At 37.2% G+C, this 17,495-nt stretch overlaps 2 protein-coding genes and 1 long non-coding RNA gene across 5 annotated transcripts in view; 1 reads left to right on the top strand and 2 right to left on the bottom strand.

Moving 5' to 3' along the window:
• The first annotated feature begins 455 nt into the window (after window positions 1–455).
• Window positions 456–8,100, top strand: LOC117304887 (uncharacterized peptidase C1-like protein F26E4.3). Of its 2 annotated transcripts, none has more exons than XM_033789531.1 (10): window positions 456–580; window positions 2,061–2,342; window positions 2,715–2,778; window positions 3,628–3,729; window positions 4,433–4,665; window positions 5,142–5,292; window positions 5,603–5,768; window positions 5,895–5,940; window positions 7,149–7,318; window positions 7,555–8,100. In XM_033789531.1, exons 2-10 carry the CDS (start codon window positions 2,078–2,080, stop codon window positions 7,681–7,683), a joined length of 1,326 nt encoding a protein of 441 aa, XP_033645422.1. In that variant the 5' UTR covers window positions 456–580; window positions 2,061–2,077; the 3' UTR covers window positions 7,684–8,100. The 2 variants fall into 2 exon arrangements, with proteins under 2 accessions (XP_033645422.1, XP_033645421.1); XM_033789530.1 differs by having other exon boundaries at window positions 457–580; window positions 2,022–2,342.
• A 1,330-nt stretch (window positions 8,101–9,430) lies between these two features.
• On the bottom strand, window positions 9,431–10,215 carry LOC117304645. Its single transcript, XR_004520609.1, has 2 exons — window positions 10,076–10,215; window positions 9,431–9,859 (listed from the first exon to the last, which is right to left on the bottom strand). It is a non-coding gene; the product is annotated as an uncharacterized LOC117304645 (long non-coding RNA).
• Window positions 10,216–15,038: 4,823 nt separating this feature from the next.
• Window positions 15,039–17,495, bottom strand: part of LOC117304328 (ADP-ribosylation factor GTPase-activating protein 1-like) — a 33,521-nt gene continuing 31,064 nt past the window's right edge. Inside the window, exons 11-12 of one of the 2 annotated variants that reach the window (XM_033788711.1) lie at window positions 16,504–16,662; window positions 15,039–15,570 (exon numbers count right to left, since the gene is read on the bottom strand). In XM_033788711.1, coding sequence (XP_033644602.1) covers window positions 15,372–15,570; window positions 16,504–16,662 — 358 coding nt within the window. In that variant the 3' untranslated portion in view covers window positions 15,039–15,371. Of the gene's footprint in view, window positions 15,571–16,503; window positions 16,723–17,495 lie in introns of both variants that reach the window. The other variant, XM_033788710.1, reaches the window with a different exon arrangement.

The following is a 17,495-nucleotide window of genomic DNA, read 5'->3' on the forward strand; positions in this document are numbered from 1 at the left end:
TTTGCCGATGGACGTGAGATAAGGTTTTGGTCCGAAAAAGGGGGGTAATTTCTAGTTTTTAACCATAGCACCACTTATCATTATTTTGAGCGAACCTTTGGCAATGTCGTTGAAATTGCTGTGTGAAATTTAGGTCAAATTAATATTGCCAAACAATCGTGGCTTGCATCTTTAAACTTAAAAGGAAAGTGGCCTATAGTTCTCGTGAATCTTGGCACTTGTACACACTTGACATGACGTGGTTTAATTGCCTCTCTGTTTCGGAATCTAAGTTCATATTTGTTATACAACTTTTAAAAAATAATGACATAAAACAGGTGGAGTTTCCTTCTCAAATAACAGTGTAGCTATAGTTGCCAAGGAAATGACCGCCATGGCTCACCCGGAAATTTTTTCCTACACCTCTCGTTTTACACTACTGTTGTGGGTGGAAGAAATATTTTAAAACTATTATCAGTGAGACATTGCATGCTTGAGTCACGGACGTAAATCATAACGCGGCCAGCAGGGTGTATAAATAACGCGTTGAAATACAGGCGGTCACAGAGTTGGGTGTGGAGTGCAGTGACGGTCGAATCTGGTGAGTATTTTTCTGTTTGCTATATAAACTAAAAGTTTTCACGTTCATTTTCCACAAAAAGGGTATTTCCCTTGCATGTATTCGAAGAGATTTTGCATCTTCAGTTGAATCTGTCATTCAATTTCACAATGAGGCATGCGATTTTACACGCAAAAGGAAATTTCCCATCAGAAAAAGACAAGTTTACAGATGTTAATGAGCTTTTCATTTCGCGCGAAATGGATAATGCGCGAAGTTTGAATTTGTAGTTTTTTTGGAACCGAAAATGATCGGGAAATCCTATAGGCCCAATATTGACCTGCTGAGTAGTTTGTGGGCAAGAAATTTAATAGTAGCAGTAATGTTTACACTTGTAGACGTTTACTTTATTTTAAAAATGTGCAGAGATGCTCCAAGAAAATTATCCATTCAGATAACATTACATTAAATTATTTGTATTCATAAAAAAATGAAAAAAATAAAAAGAAAATAATATTTATTCTTCTCAACCAGTTCTTGATTGTCTTTTACTTGAATTGTTGTTCGAAGTTTGTTATTATTCTCCTTTTTGCTAATATGTTAATGACTTCAATTTGGCCTGTGTACAACAAAATGTGATGTTGATCAAGTGAAATGAGACGTTCACTGAAGTCCAACTTTTAAGTTTAAAGTTTAAGTTTAAGTTAACAGCGTTCCTGTGGGCAACAAAATGTGATGATAATCACGTGAAATGAGTCTAAGGTGGACGTTCACTTAATTCCAACTTCAGCGTTCCTTCAGCAATCATGTTTCAAAAAGACTTTAGATTATAGTATTAGTTATGAGAGAGCAGTTGGTTCTTTGATTCTGGGCTTTCTAACAAAAAAAATGCTCAACTACTTTTATAGTCAACTTGTATTGGATTACAACTAATTGATATTGCATGTTGCCGCAAAGGTTGTCCCCATTTCGTGATTGCTTATTTCCAGTCCTTTTTTTATAGAAGAGTTTGCGGTAACACCTTGTAATAACAATCTCTAAATGAGTTGGGGTGGTTCTGAAAAGAACCGTTGGATTAACTCGACGTTTCGACGTCATTTTTTTGCTATAAAAACTGGTAAGCACCTGCCTATCCGTGGTACGTTATTTATACGTCATTTCATGCAGTGTTTTATGCCATGCAGCTGTAGTTTCTGTTTTGTTTTTGTTTGGGGTTTTGTTCTTGTTTCTTTTTTTTTAGTTTTTAACTAGAAACGTTTGGTTGTACCATCTCTATTTTGCTTAATAGTAAATTTGCCTGGACTTAAGTAAAATACTGATGTGTTGTGTGTTTGTCTAGTTTTCTTTACTCATCCAAAACGCTTCAACAACAACAAAACTCTGTCAACCTGTTTCCCCATCTCGACAAAATATGTTTTAACGATTAGTCTTCTCAAAGTGACACATAGGAATGTGAATTATGATTTACATTTTTATTTTTGAGGCTTATTCTCCTGAAGACATCGCTCTCTTTAAACTCCAGAAGAAGAAAAAAACAAGATGACGAAAATGTACAGTTGGCCATCTGGATTTATCTTCGTGGTCGTTTTAGTCGCGTTCACGGGTCCCTCATGGGCTCAGTATTGCTCCCGTAGGATCACGGGTTGTTGCCCGGGACGTGACGACAGTTGCACGGCACCGATCGGAGACACTGCTTGCTACTGCGATGACTTTTGTCTACGCTCCAAGGATGCTGCGGACTGCTGTCCGGATTTCTTCAACAACTGCACGGCACTGAGTCCACCTAACCCCATAAAAACGCCAGGTTTGTGAAGTGTTTGTTATAACCCTATCCAGAACAAACAACAACAACAACAATAATAATTTATATAGTAACAACAATTGAACAAAAGCAAGGCAAAGAATAAAAGAAACAGGTTTGTGGAGTGTTGGATATAACGCCAGCAACAAACAATAACAGTTGAACATAAACAAGGCAGAACACCTTAAAAACAACAGATTTAAACCCTTGGGGGATCTTTTAATGTTTTATATGACTTTTTTAAAGTTTACTTGTTAATAACACTTCATTCCATTCTTTACACTGCGATTGTAATAATTTTATGTACACAAATTTGTTTTGATCACAAAATCAAACCGTTCATTTTTTGTTTTGCTCATGTTCTCTTTTGCAAAGATTGTTTCTACGTGGGCAGCAGTTTCTTTGCCGGCGATTCATTCAAAGTCGACTGCAACATCTGGTAGGTATTATACTTCCGTAACCTTTGCTCCTACTTCAAATGGTTTTGAAAGTAAACACACTCGGGGTACAAAGGCACAACAAAAGTTTGTTAGAAGAAAGTTGTCACCATTTCAGAGTGATCGGAATCAGTTTGAACATGTCCCACGTGTTCGATAATATAGGAGTGCCTTTAGGCACAAGAGTGTCGTGAACTTTTTTGCAAAAAGAGAAATTGCCAAAAAGATCTTTTAGATTTTTTGTCATTTTTCAGTGCCGGCTTTTTTGATACAATTTTAACAATCGTCGTTTTAATTAAGAAGTGCCAGTTTTTCCATCGCCATGTATAACTCTTCTTTACTTTAGTCAATCAATTGTGACCGTTAAAGGCACTGGATACGTTTGATTTCTCAAATTGTACATAAAAGTATGATACAATATCAAATCTGCATAAAATTTGAGCTCAATATTGGTCATCGAAGTTGCAAGAATTAATGAAAGAAAACACATAGCTGCATATGTGCTTTCAGATGCCTGAGAAAGGCAAGTCTTTCTCAGATTCACATATTTTAGGGATAAATTACCTCTTTCTTAAAAACTACGTTACTTCAGAGGGATTCGTTTCTCACAGTGTTTTATACTACCAACCTCTCCCCATTACTCGATACCAAGTATGCTTTGATGCTAATATTTATTAATTTGAGTAATTACCAACAGTGTCCACTGCCTTTAAAACAACATAATAAATACATTAGAAAACTGCTGACGTAACGGGTTCACAGTGGTACAGAGCCCACCGTTTGTTTCCTATCATTTTTTTACTTTTATGATTATTGAATTGACCTAGTATGAAATGCACCTTTAATTACAGCACTTGTTTGCCGACGGCTGTTGGATACGCAATACAGTGTGACACCAACACGTGCCTTATCAGAGAGGCGATCATAACAAGTGTTAACTCTGAACCCAATGGGTAAGCATTGAATCTGAACATCAGGGCCCATTTGCATAAAGCTGTTTAAGCACCCCAAAAAATAGCTAAGCACAACGAAATTATGCATACCAGAATAAGGTTACCAGCCAAACTACCTTGTCACATGCATGCTACAATTTGTGTCTGGTATCATGCTCATTCCTGCTAAGAAGAATTGTTGGGCATTTCTGACTACGCAGCTCAAGGGCCTACTTTATTAAAGCTGTTATAGGCAGAAAAGTACTGCTTAGCAAATTTATTTCGTAAGCAAGAATTTAGTGAGGGCACCAGTTGCAACAAAGTAACGTTATGGTATTTGGCTGGTAACCAGTCTTTTAAGCACTATTGTTTCTGTGCTTGGCGAGTTTTTATGCTTACAGGCTCTGTGAATTTAGGCCCTGACCAAAACAATTGTTTTTAAACCTGACATTCTTGACAAAATCACACTGTCGATGAAATCGTTCTCTGTTTGTTGATAATGTACAAAACATTTCGTTGCAAGATTATGTATCATTTCCAACTTGAATATAATTATACTGAATTAAAAAGTTGTCCTGTACGTTGTGACAACTGATCAAGACAAATGTAGTGAGACTTGTTTTCCTTGAGAAAATGTCCTTCTTCTGTCCTTCTGCTTAAATACATTTTCCTGCATGTGGCGTAATTTGCAGGCTCGATCACCCTTTTGTTACACTCATTTTAGATGGCAAGCCGGAAACTACTCCTTCTTGTGGGGGATGACCCTCGACGAAGGGGAACAGCGTCGCCTGGGTACCAAGAAGCCTGCCCCCACCGTCTCTGCCATGAAAGAGATCAACATTGACGAGATGGACGACCTCCCTGACAGTTTCGATTCCCGCCAAAAATGGCCAGGTTGGATTGAGGGCGTCTCGGACCAGGGAAATTGTGGCAGTTCATGGGCAGTCTCCACAACGGGTAAAATACGAACGTGATTTTTACAGTCTATCGATTAAGAGTTCACTTTGCAAAACACTGTGGATGGTCCCGCAAGTATACCCTTATGTAAAATTTTAATACAATTTTATGATGGAGGGTATTTAGTCTAGTGATTAGACTGCAGGACTATAACATTACAAGGTTGTAGGTTCGAATCAACAAGCTAACCGCTGGTTTCACAGTAAGTTACCGAACCACAAATTCATGATTTGTGCAAAGACGGATCCTTTTGTGGGAGTTTGCCGACGGACTTGCCTTGACGGGAAGATCATCTAAGCAAAAAAAAAAAAAAAAAAAAAACATGTTTGTTGCCATCACAATGCTGATGCGTTGTCAAATCCATGAATTCACTCGTTGTTGATTATGCCATGTTATAAGTAAAATAAACCAGTTTCAAGACTTGTTCTTAAATACTTGCCTAATGAGTGAGCCATTGTAGTATCTTTCCTCCCCAGCCGTTGCATCTGATCGTATGACCATCCAGTCCACAGGGAAGATGTGGCTTGCCCTCTCGCCCCAAAATCTTCTGTCATGCAACACCAGGAGACAGCAAGGGTGTGATGGAGGTCATTTGGACCGTGCATGGTACTTTATGCGAAGATACGGGTAAATATTTGGGGGTTTTCTCTTTGACTATTTTCAACGTGGTTATAACTCCAAATGTCTTATAATTTTAAGAAACAAGCACTCACTCCGCGGCAGAGTGAAGGAACGAGAACCCCCCTTGATCCACTAAAGCAAATTTAGTGGTACTGGCCCGATTTCCTAACCTTCCGCCAAGGAAGTTAATATATAAGCAGGACAGTTACTTTTAAGTCTCCCGAACTCCGTAACCGATGTGTGTTGTTTGAGTTTGTACGTCTATAACGACGTTTTTATAATCGGTTCCTGTAATCTTTTTTTTTTTCTAAACCAGCGTTGTAACCGATGTGTGTTATCCATACAAAAGTGGAATGAGCGATACTGCGATGATGAACAAGTACCCGTGTATGTTACCACGTGATCTGACCACACCCTGTCCAGCTCATTACGTCACCTCTGAGAAATACAAAGTGACCCCGCCATACAGGATATCCGAAAAGGTATAATTTATAACCAGAAATCTGTTGGGATCCGACTTGTCAGAGGCTAAAGGGATTATGTAGAAAAAAATCCTGAAATAATTATTGTAAGTTTTTACAAATAATGATGCGTTTGATCCACTGCAGGAAGAAGATATTAAAGCAGAGATATTCAAAAATGGACCCGTCCAAGGTATGGTTTATTATTAAAATTATTGTAACTGAAACTTAATTATTTCCCTATGAACTTTTTATTTCTATATTTTGTAAGTCGTATTATTAATTATTATATATTTTTTATTGAAAAAGATTTGATGTATTTTTTATTAAAACATTCCCCAAACTTGAGAAACATTATACTTTAAGTTTTAGGGGTCATGGCATGGTCGTTTACCCGTCAGATATTTTACAACGTACACTGGTCCGCTGTCTCAGAAAATTCACTTGTACTCAAATGAGCTTTGTAAGGAGGAAAATGGTGAAGATATAATCTATAGATCAATTTGAAGACTGTAAGATTACTATCAGTATGTTTATCCCTCGGTATATGACTATATTGAGATAAGCATTGTGAGTGGTCTAATGGCGGGGTTTTAAAGGCAGTTGACACTATTGGTAAAATAATTATTGGCATAAAACCTTACTTGGTGACGAGTCATGGGGAGAGGTTGATGGTATAAAACATTGCGAGAAACGGCTCCCTCTGAAGTGCCATAGTTTTAGAGAAAGACGTAATATTTCCACGAGTTTGATTTCGAGACCTCAGATTTAGAACCTGAGGTCTCGAAATCAACCATAACGCACACAACTTCGTGTGACAAGGGTGTTTTTTCTTTCATTATTATCTCGCAAGTTCGATGACTGATTGAGCTCAAATTTTCACAGGTTTGTTATTTTATGCATATGTTGAGATACACAAACTTTTAAGGCTAGTCTTTGAAAATTACCAAAAGTGTCCACTGCCTTTAATCACGGATTGTCAAAGACCCTCCCATGGTGTATCTCAACATGCCCTATGCACAAAATAACAAACCTGTGAAAATTTGAGCTCAATCAGTCGTCGAAGTTGCGAGATAATAATGAAAGAATAAACACCCTTGTCACACGAAGTTGTGTGATTTCAGATCAGATGCTCGGTTTCGAGACCTCAAAATCTAATTCTGAGGTCTCGAAATCTTAATTCGTGGAAAATTAGTTCTTTCTGGAAAGCTACGTTACTTAAGTTCAGAGGGAGCCATTTCTCACAATGTTTTATACTATCAACAGCTCTCCATACTCGACGTTACCAAGTAAGGTTTAATGCTAACAAGTATTTTGAGTAATTACCCATAGTGTCCACTGCCTTAAAGGGATCTACGAGTTTAAACATGGTACTAACAATAAATGGTTTAATTTCAACAGCTACATTTCTCGTCAAAGAAGACTTCTACATGTATACCGGAGGAGTTTATAAATACACGCTGGGGCCCGTGAGTGCAGCTACTGAGCCTCCCCGGTCCGCCTATCATTCTGTACGGATACTTGGTTGGGGAGTAGACCGCACAGATCCTAACATTCAGCGACCGTATTGGGTAAGAAGTTATACGTCATGGTCCTTTCAAATGCACACTGACCTCGCATTCTATTCACACGGATATTCGCAGTCAAATCCTACGTAACCAGTTCACGTTGCCTCCTAAAGTTTAGTACATTCACTGCAGTCAAATGAACAAAATGATTTCCAGTCTCATCAATTTCTCTCACATCCCTTTAATTTATTGCCAAGTTATTTCAACTGATTGTCTGTTTCTTTTTTTCCGTGTCACAGTTGTGCGCCAATTCGTGGGGCGAGCAGTGGGGCGAGAACGGGCTCTTCCGGATCCAGCGTGGCAGCAACGAGTGTAAAATTGAATCGTACGTACTTGGCGTTTGGGGAAATATTGATATGGACATGTAAGAGCCGTCGGGAAAAGTGATGCGTACGTTTTAGAGATGTAAACAAATAAGCGATAATATTGACATTGAAACTGGGAAGATGGACATAAATTTTAATCGCCAGTAACATCCTGGGAAGTCTATTGGTTTTGTCGGCTTTTGTACTTGTGAACTTCCTATGAAATAATAATAACTTGAAGTGAGAAACACAATACAAATCACATGAAATAGGCCTACCGATCCGACAACAATGAACATAACCTATATCGAGAGAATTTAGTACTTAATATGAAAAGGTTCATCATGATGCTGAAGTCGGTATAGTATACCTTGTGGTAAACAAAGACAACTGGGAGAAACATGGGCAATGGGAGACTTTCCACTGCTAGGTGGCAGCAGACTTACCGGGTAAATTTCCATTGTTTACGTAGTTCTGAACATGCGCATAATTTTGAGAACAATGGATTTACCCGGTAGGTCTGCTGCCCTCTATCGTCCCAGAAAGTCTCCCATTATATAGCAGAGACTAAAGCAAAAGATGGAAGTAAAAACTAACTTTGAACGTTTTGTGAAATATTCAAGACAGTGACAAAGAAGGTACCGCTGGTGCAAATGTTAGAAGTGTTAACAACAGAGACAAAGAAGGAATTGCAAGGGATGCGCATTTTAGGAATGTGTGAATTTAAAGGTGAAATTTCAGTTTCCCAAAGAAAATTAATGTGTGGCTTGATAAAATGAAGCTAACAGCAGACATAGGCCTTAAATTGTCGCCAATTTAGCAGAAACCCATAACATGGGTGCACTAACAGTCTATTGTACATAAACATAAAAGCATAGGCAATGGGCATGCAATTCAAAAAAATTGCATGAATTCTTGTCTCTTAAAGACACTGGACACTATTGGTAATTGTCAAAGACCAGACCTCTCACTTGATGTATCTCAACATAATTTTATGCATAAAATAACAAACCTGTGAACATTTCAGCTCAATCGGTCATCGAAGTTGCGAGATAATAATGAAAGACAAAATACCCTTGTCACACGAAGTTGTGTTCTTTTAGATGCTTGATTTCGAGACCTCAAGTTCTAAATCTAAGGTCTCGAAATCAAATTCGTGGAAAATTACTTCTTTCTCGAAAACTACATTACTTCAGAGGGAGCCGTTTCTCACAATGTTTTATACTATTAACCTCTCCCCATTACTCGTACCAAGTATGTTTTTATGCTAAACAATATTTGGAGTATACCAACAGTGTCCACTGCCTTTAATTCATTATTCTAACGAAATAAAAGTACATATAGCCAACTAGTCTTTCTAAGTATACTAACATAAAATGAAAGCATGAGAAAAGCTTTCATATTATTAAGAAATTATCAACGTTATCAATGTTTTTATTTAGAATTAGATGTTTTATTTAATCTATCAAGTACTTGTTAAACTTCTAATTATCAATTGCATAATAAAGTACTGTTTGTAAAAAGCAATATAACCAATTATAATTATTTGATCCCTTTTAGATCCGTTATCCAATGCTTGCAGCATTGTGGGCAGTGTTGGATCGGCCTTGTTGGGCAAAACATCAAGAAATGTGTATAACAGCCTGTCAAAATAAACAATGTTTCTTTAAAAAAAAATACAGAAGTTAAATTTGTGTGGAGTTCTGCAACTGATAAATGGTTTATTTATGTTTTTAGGGGTTAATTATAGAAGTTATTACTTCCACCGTTGTCGAATGTGTGTGTTTTTTGGGTTTTTTTTTTTTTTTTTGGGGGGGGGCGTCATGTTTTTCGAAACAGCATCATCTGTCAAAATTCGTTTGAAAAATATCAGCGTTAAAGGGAAGGTAGGTTAACGTTTGATGATACACTTCGAACAAACTTGCAATTAACACTTTTGGTTTACAGAAGCCTACAACAGCAGCTTTCAAACGCTCTTGGAGAAAAATTTCACTTCGAAGTAAATGTAGTCAAAAGATATCAGTAATCGAAATGGTTCCACTGAACTAATGGTATATCATACTTTTAACTGTTCCAGACTAAACTTGATAAGAGATTGAGATTATGATAATATTATGGTTATCGTTTCTTTCTCACGGTATATTGCTGTGACTAAATTCCGCTTCGTGATTATAACATCAGCATATTACTTGTTAACATATAAACTATAAAGGTGTCAAATCAAGATCACACAGACAACCTGGGTGTCTGTTTCGTTGATTTAAAGGCAATGTCATACTTTTAACTGTTCCAGACTAAACTTGATAAGAGATTGAGATTATGATAATATTATGGTTATCGTTTCTTTCTCACGGTATATTGCTGTGACTAAATTCCGCTTCGTGATTATAACATCCGCATATTACTTGTTAACATATAAACTATAAAGGTGTCAAATCAAGATCACACAGACAACCTGTGTGTCTGTTTCGTTGATTTAAAGGCAATTCAGGCTTCTAAACAATAGTTTTTATAAGCATTACTTTTGAGAGTGATTACGTAGACGTTCCCTTAAAAGCCACTGGACACTTTCACAGTAATGTCCAAGGCCCACACTTCGTGTATCACAACTTATATATAAAATAACAAACCTGTGAAAATTTAGGCTCAATCGGTCATCGGAGTCTGGAGAAAATAACGGGAAACCCACCCTTCTTTCCGCACGTTTCGCCGTGTCCTGACTTGTGTTTAAAACAAAATCCGTAATTCTCGATATCGATAATTGATATTGTTTTAATGTTTTCTCAAAAAGTAAAGCATTTCATTGAATAATATTTCAAGGGAAGTCTTTCACCATTGCCTTCTGTAAACCCTGTAAGTTATTTGTAAATCTGTGAACTTTAAAGGTTTGTGGTTTTCCCAACATAGGACTGGATTTACGATTTGTTTAAAATGTTGACAACGTCGCATGTAAAAAACATTTGAAAGTTCAACATACCACGTCGAGTATAGGCGAGGAAATTTGTCATGATGTATTGGTGCCAAGGGTAAGGTGAAATGACATCACTCGGGAATTGCCAAGTCGTTTATGTTTTCCGAAACTCCCATGTTTCAACATCAATAATACTGTAGTAGGGGTGCATACAACTTATTGGTTTTTGAAAGCCGATTGACTAATCAAGTAATATTAGCGAATAATTATTCAAAAATTTTGTGTGGAAAAAAAAACCTGTTTTTCATAGAGAGTCAACCATTTTCGGAAGCCAGCTTGCCGATGTGGCAGGAGTTCTGTCTCCCGAAGATTTTGTTCCACCACCATATATATATCAAGGATTATTGTCCAAAGTGCACAAGAGGGCGCTGCTCCACGCACTCAATTATTATTGGCAAACGGGTATTGGTAGACGAAAACAACGATCACAGAGACTCAACCAAGTCTACTAAGTTTGGAGGAACACCAACTTGTAAACATCGAGTTAGAAAGTTCGAACTCTCCCCAGTCAGAATTTGTTCAGATATGTTTTTTTTTGATTTAAACTAACCCAGGCAGTATCCCCTTGTGTTTTATTACAACACAATTTCTATAATGAAAATAAAGAGTCAATAAAGACTATTATTAATTGTTCACATAGTTTTGTTCTTTAATGCTTACTTGTGTTTTTAATAAAATACTTCATAATGTCATAGTACAGATATTGTGGCAACGCTAACCACAAATGCAGGAGTGACACCAAATGTTACTTACATTGTTTAATGGAATGACAATAAATAATTAACATTCATGTTAAAAATATAAAGCATTTTTCAACTTCTGACCATACTATTACTAAGTTAAAAACTTGGAGACAAACTTTCTTAAGGGAAGGGGGGTAGAGTAGTAGGTGGGAGAGGTCGCAAAAAAATGTAGTTATTTGTTAAACTAAGTTGTTGTCATATTTGTTTGTTTTTAGTTTGTTTGGTTGTGGGGTTTGTGAAGGGGGTGCTCAAGACAACCATCCACCTTTGGGTTTTTTGGGGGTTTTTTTTACAACAAATCACAATCTTTGGTTGAATAAAATTATTTGTTCAAACCAGCTGCCAGATCCATGCAATCCTTGAAAGCTACAGAAGTACTTCAAGTATGTTTTCCCCTCAACAAATTTTCTTTTTACAAAAATACAGCCTGGGTGTAAACTATCAATATTAAGATACATATTAGGACAAAGAAACAGGGTCAAAGAAAAAAGAAACTAGGTCAAAGACAAAAGAAACTCGGTCAAAAACAAAAGTAACTACATTAAAGGCAAAATAAATCAAATTTAAGACAATCGACACCCAGTCAAAGAAAAACAGGTCAAAAGATATAATTAACCAGGTCAAAGACGTAAACGGTCAAAGACAAAAGAAACCAGTTCAAAGACAAAAGGTTATTATTCAAAATTTTGTTGGATGTAGGGTTAATAATAATCTTTAAAAATCAATTGTTAACATACATTATACATAATTGTTAACCTACAGTTGACGGGTCTTAATTCATTATCATTAAAAAAGACTATTATAATTATATCAATGGGTTAAATTTAGGTTGGAACACTCTGGATCTTACATCTCGGTTGCTTTTTTGAAGAACACTTTTTTGTATCTAATGATTTTCGCCCACATCTACTTTAATATTAGAACTGATTATTTATATAATATTCTGAGACTTATTATCCACTGTTCTTCATTATGCATTACCATTTTGTTCGTACTAAAAAACAACTTCATAAAACTTTGACTTGGTAAAATAAATAACAAATACATCACAATTTTACAAGTTTAATATATTGGTGGCACAACAACATGGGCAGTTAAAGATGAGAACAATAACTTTATTGTTATTATTTAAAAAGAAGAACAATTGTGACACATTTCTTTTTTTTACGAGAATGCAGCCAACTTCAATAACGTCAGAAGCAGCACCTACGCCAATGATACCAGAATGTTGTACATTATCTTGATTCAAAGATTCGTACCAGACCCAGCAGGCTTGTCAACATTTACCAATACTGTTTTAGTACAACATTGGTACGTGTTGGCATGATGATGTACCTTATCTTGATTCAAAGAAACCAACATACCAGAAGCTGGAGTTTTTCTTGTATTTACAAATGTTGTACATTATCTTGATTCAAGATTCGTACCAGACCCAGCAGGCTTGTCAACATTTACCAATACTGTTTTAGTACATTGGTACATGTTGGCAGGATGCTGTACATTATCTTGATTCAAAGAAAGCAACATACCAGAAGCTGGAGTTATCTAGTATCTTAAAATGTTTTTTTGCATTTATACTCTCGGTCCATTTGGTTGGTAAGTTGTTTGCAACAGCTCATTCTATTTTCTCATCTTCAAACGTTGTACATTATCTTGATTCAAAGATTCGTCCCAGACCCAGCAGGCTTGCCAGGCTTGCCAACACTTACCAATATTGTTTTAGTACAACATTGGTGCGTGTTGGCAGGGTGATGTACCTCATATTGATTCAAAGAGAGTAGCATACCACCAATGACAGTTAACAGCAATGACAGCAATTTTCGAGTTCAAAAGAAAACAAAGAGCAGCAGTTTTTGACATCACTAAAAAAAATACTGTTTAATAAAAAAAATCAGCACTTTGACAAAATTACTGATGTCGCACATTGTTTGTGTTTTTGTTAGTGCAGCAACATAATTATCAAATGACGTAGATCAACACAGGAAGCTACTCTGAAAGGGTTATCTGTGCATCTTCTCATCTGCCTTATAATGAGACGAGATGAGACGAGATGAATCTGTTATGATAGGGTATGTATTCCCTTCACCATGGTAACAACTGAGTACATCCATCCGAAATTGAAATGGCATGGTTTAACGACCAATGAATTATCTTCAATCCAATCAGAAATGTATGTTGTACACAACGGATGAAGAATCATAATGGAACATAAGTGGTTATAAAAACCCATTATTGCAACTAAGGAAATATCTCCTGAAAGATGCAATTTTGGTGAAAGGGTGGACAAAATCTCATTCTTAAACAAAGAATGTTTTATCTGCTCTTCCTCCTCAAGTCATCAGAGCTGGCTGAAGAAAAAACCTGTAAAGACTGCCGAGTGTTCTTAATGATACAGAGGAAATTACCAACTTGCCAGCATAGGCTGCTTAGTATGTGTATCCGTGATCAAGAGAAACTCAATCATTCAACAACTTCCAATATCCATATTGGTCTGCAATGAACTCTGTCGCCTGGCAAACTTACAGCTCCCGATTGTGTTTGTTTCTTAATCAAAACAAAAGTGATGAAAATGTCACTAACTGACCCGCTTGACAACAAGCACGCTCGCTGAAGTGATTTTTTTTTTTTTTTAGCTGAAATAGATGAAACTTCAAAGCTAAGGTTACTAGAGCCAAACATTCCAGACAAAATAGACTTTGCAGTCTTTGGTCCCTGCCAATATTTAAGTGGATGGTATGTTCAAACCTTCTGTGATCCCTCCAGTATTAAAACAAATTGCTTAGATTCATAGGCGGTGGGAAAACCACAAATCACTTAGTTCTGAGGACACTTCTAATTTTCCATCCCATTGTGACCACATTATTTTGTTTCTACTTCAATATTTCTCAACTTCATTATTTTGACATTTTTTTTCTCTCAATAATTCGGGGGCAATTAAAATGTAAACAAAACAAATTAAAAAGTTGTTAGGGATGTCGACCTACACGAACATCATGCTGCCATTGTCTTGGTCACATGTCCAATGACGATTATAAAGGAGATGGGGTCTCAGACTGGGTACACTTACTTGAATCTGACAAAAACAAGATAGCATAACCATGGACAATTTATAAGGTTTACATGTAGCGTGTAAGCTACCATAATTAACAAGCTTAGTTTAATAATCTATGTAGTAGTGAAAGGACCTTTTCGGAAAGGGATTCACTTTACTAACACAGAACGTTAACCCTAACTCCGTAGAGTGATGTACGTGGATCCTTCCTTATACTCTAACAAAATCTGCCACAATAAAAAGTAACTCAACACCCAACGTGTGTGACTCCGATTATAGTAGTACAACCAATCACATGTTAAGTTTACTGAAGCAGTCTTCTGTCCAACCGAAAACAAAATCAAGCAGTTGAATTTTACAGGTTTGGGTTGTTGGGGTTCAGACCTCAGCTAGCTTTGCCGTTTACGTTGCATTCGGGTTTGTTTTGTTTACAAATTTTCTTGTAAGAAACAGACAAATTTTCAGTCTCTGGCATGAACACAGGAAGCTTCTAGGTCAAGGTATCAGTGACACACACCACTATCTTAGCAGGACACGTAAAGGGTGTGTATACGTTTGGTAATGATTCTGAACATTAACGGCAGTAAAAACTAACTTGGTTAAAAGTACAACAGCTTTGGATTGTATAAAGCATTTTGAGAAACTTTTCACTTCAAAGTACTGCAGTCACGAAGAAGATTTCTTTTTTTTTATCCCCAACAAAATTGAATCTGAGAAGCGTTACTGAATTAATGCTTCTCAGACTGTGCATTCCAAGTGCAAATTATTCTTCCTGCGTGGACATAACCACTCCAGATTTTCCGCAAAATATCCCCCAAAATGCTACCAACTTTTGAAATGACATTTTTCACAGGTTAGTTTTAAGGTACATATACCTACAACTATCAAACATGTCAAATAGGATTAAAACAAACAGTGGAATAAAATTACCAAACGTATAACAGTACCTTTAACGTTGCAACCCTAAAACCTCCGTCGTGGACATTCAATCTTTTTTATTAATTCGACTTGATGATGACGATGGTTTCTTGGTTGTCTTGATATCGGTTTCAATCTCCTCCCAGGCGGCTTCGTCCCATCCTCCTGCATCGTCCCACGTCTCCTCGAGAGACGACACCTTCTTACTACCAGAGGAAGAACCATTCTTACTCGAACTGCTCGCCTTCTTCGGTTTGCTGGAGTTCCTTCAGAAGGAATAATTCAAAAGTAATCTCAGTGAGGCAGTTGTAAAATCAGAATTTATAATAATAAATAATGATAATAATAATAATACACTAATATTGTGCCTGATCTATATATGGGAAATGCTTTAAGGCGCTTCACAAAAAAGCTTAAACAAAAAAAATTTAAAACGCAGGTATATTAAGATGATTGACATAAACATAATAGTAATAATAATAATAATTATAAATTTGTCTCAATAGAGACACCCAAGGCGCACGAAAAAGAAAGTCAATGTAACATTTAACAGAAAACTTGAAACTGAATTAGTAAGAACGCTTGAATAAGTATGTCTTTAGTCCGGTCTTGAAGCATTGAAGGGAGGTAGCAGTAGCAATATCTCTTGGAAGAGTGTTCCAAACTCGTGGAGCAGCCACACAGAATGAGTGGTCCCCCACGAGCGTCTCGCTCTGGTCTCAGAGAGCCCGTTAGTGTCCGAAGAGCGAAGACCAGAGCGTCCATGTATGTGCTTATGTAGAAGCTCAGACAAGTAGATTGGAGCACAGGAATAAACCCATTAACAACTTTAAAATTAAATGAAAAAATAACTTCCTACCCCCAGCACAAGCAAACAGTTTATGCACACAATATAGATACCTTTAAAACCTGAGAGAAGCTTTCTTAATAAAGTGTATTTTGAGTTTACTCAAAGATTGAAAGTCTCCACTTCTCAAATATGGACGAGCAGGTCATTCCACACTTTAAGGGGCAGTAACAGAAAAAGCCCCGTCTCCAATAGTGCATTTCCTAGTATTGACATGCTGTAATTTAGTCTTGAACTTCGCTCATGAAGGGGCACACCAATTTTGCTCTGGTTAGGGCCACATCTTTGAGGAAGATGTCAACTTGTATTGGAACTTTGCAAAGGGCACCACATTAAAAAAATGTTTACTTACGAGTCGTTAAAATCTAGGAGCAAATCTTCCTGTTCATTGGACCACGATCCCCATCCGTCATTTTCATCTGCTTCTGGTTTTGTCGGTTTGCTCTGTTGTGTGTCCTCCCAATCGTCACTCTTTCCCCACCCCCACGTGTCGTCCTTCTCTTCAGGCGTCCTGGGAGGTGTAGGTTCATCATGAAGTAAAGGTGTGTCACATTGGTCAGGATCCATTAGTCTATGAGGTGAAGTTCGGGGAGGATGGCGGTGGGGGAGGACGGTGGCAGAAGGAGGTGGCAGAGAGAGGCGGCAGAGGGAGGTTGCGATGGTAAAAAGTGGCAGAGGCGGAAGGAAGGGTTGAAGGTGGTTGAAGGGATGAAAGCAAAGATGATGTGAAGAATGCATGCAAGATATAGACAGCAGTTTCATGTGTGTGGGATTGGAAGACATGCAAGATGCGGAAAAGGTAATATGAGCAATTTCACCCAGTGGGAAAGGTGAAAGTGGAAAAGTGGAAAGGTGAAAGTGGAAAGTGGAAAGGTGAAAGTGGAAAGGTGAAAGTCGAAAGGTGAAAGTAGTACAGGAACAAATTACATGAGCAATGAATCAGTAACACGACAGTAAAGCAATCAGAATGAGGACGGCGAGAGGAACGATGTAAATTACAGGCATCCAAGAGTTAAGTGTTAGAGAAGGTGAAAGCAGTTTACAAGAAGCAGCCAAGGAGTAATAATTACAAAGACAAAAACAAAGAAAGACAACAGGTGATGTAAATCAAGAGAGAAGGGATGGAATTGGAGCGCACACAAAATTGAAATAAATGAAAGATGTTTACATGAAAACCAGTAGGGAGGGTTGAAGGATAATGGGATTGAAAACAAAGACGAGAGCTACATGTTAGGATGAGAGTGAAATGAATCGATGCAAATGACATGGAGGTTGTCAGTACTACCGGTGTTTGTTGGGGTTTTTTTTTTTAAGGCACTTGACACTATTGGTAATTGCTCCAAA

This window comes from Asterias rubens, chromosome 21 (genome assembly GCF_902459465.1).
Source record: "Asterias rubens chromosome 21, eAstRub1.3, whole genome shotgun sequence".
In the NCBI taxonomy this organism is placed as follows: Eukaryota; Metazoa; Echinodermata; class Asteroidea; order Forcipulatida; family Asteriidae; genus Asterias; species Asterias rubens.

Bases quoted from the DNA above. Each gene is read 5' to 3' on its own strand.
- LOC117304887 (XM_033789531.1), top strand. From the start codon at position 2,078: ATGACGAAAATGTACAGTTGGCCATCTGGATTTATCTTCGTGGTCGTT. The intron at 5,769-5,894 runs GTATAATTTATA...GATCCACTGCAG, and splicing joins CATACAGGATATCCGAAAAG to GAAGAAGATATTAAAGCAGA. The intron at 5,941-7,148 runs GTATGGTTTATT...TAATTTCAACAG, and splicing joins CAAAAATGGACCCGTCCAAG to CTACATTTCTCGTCAAAGAA.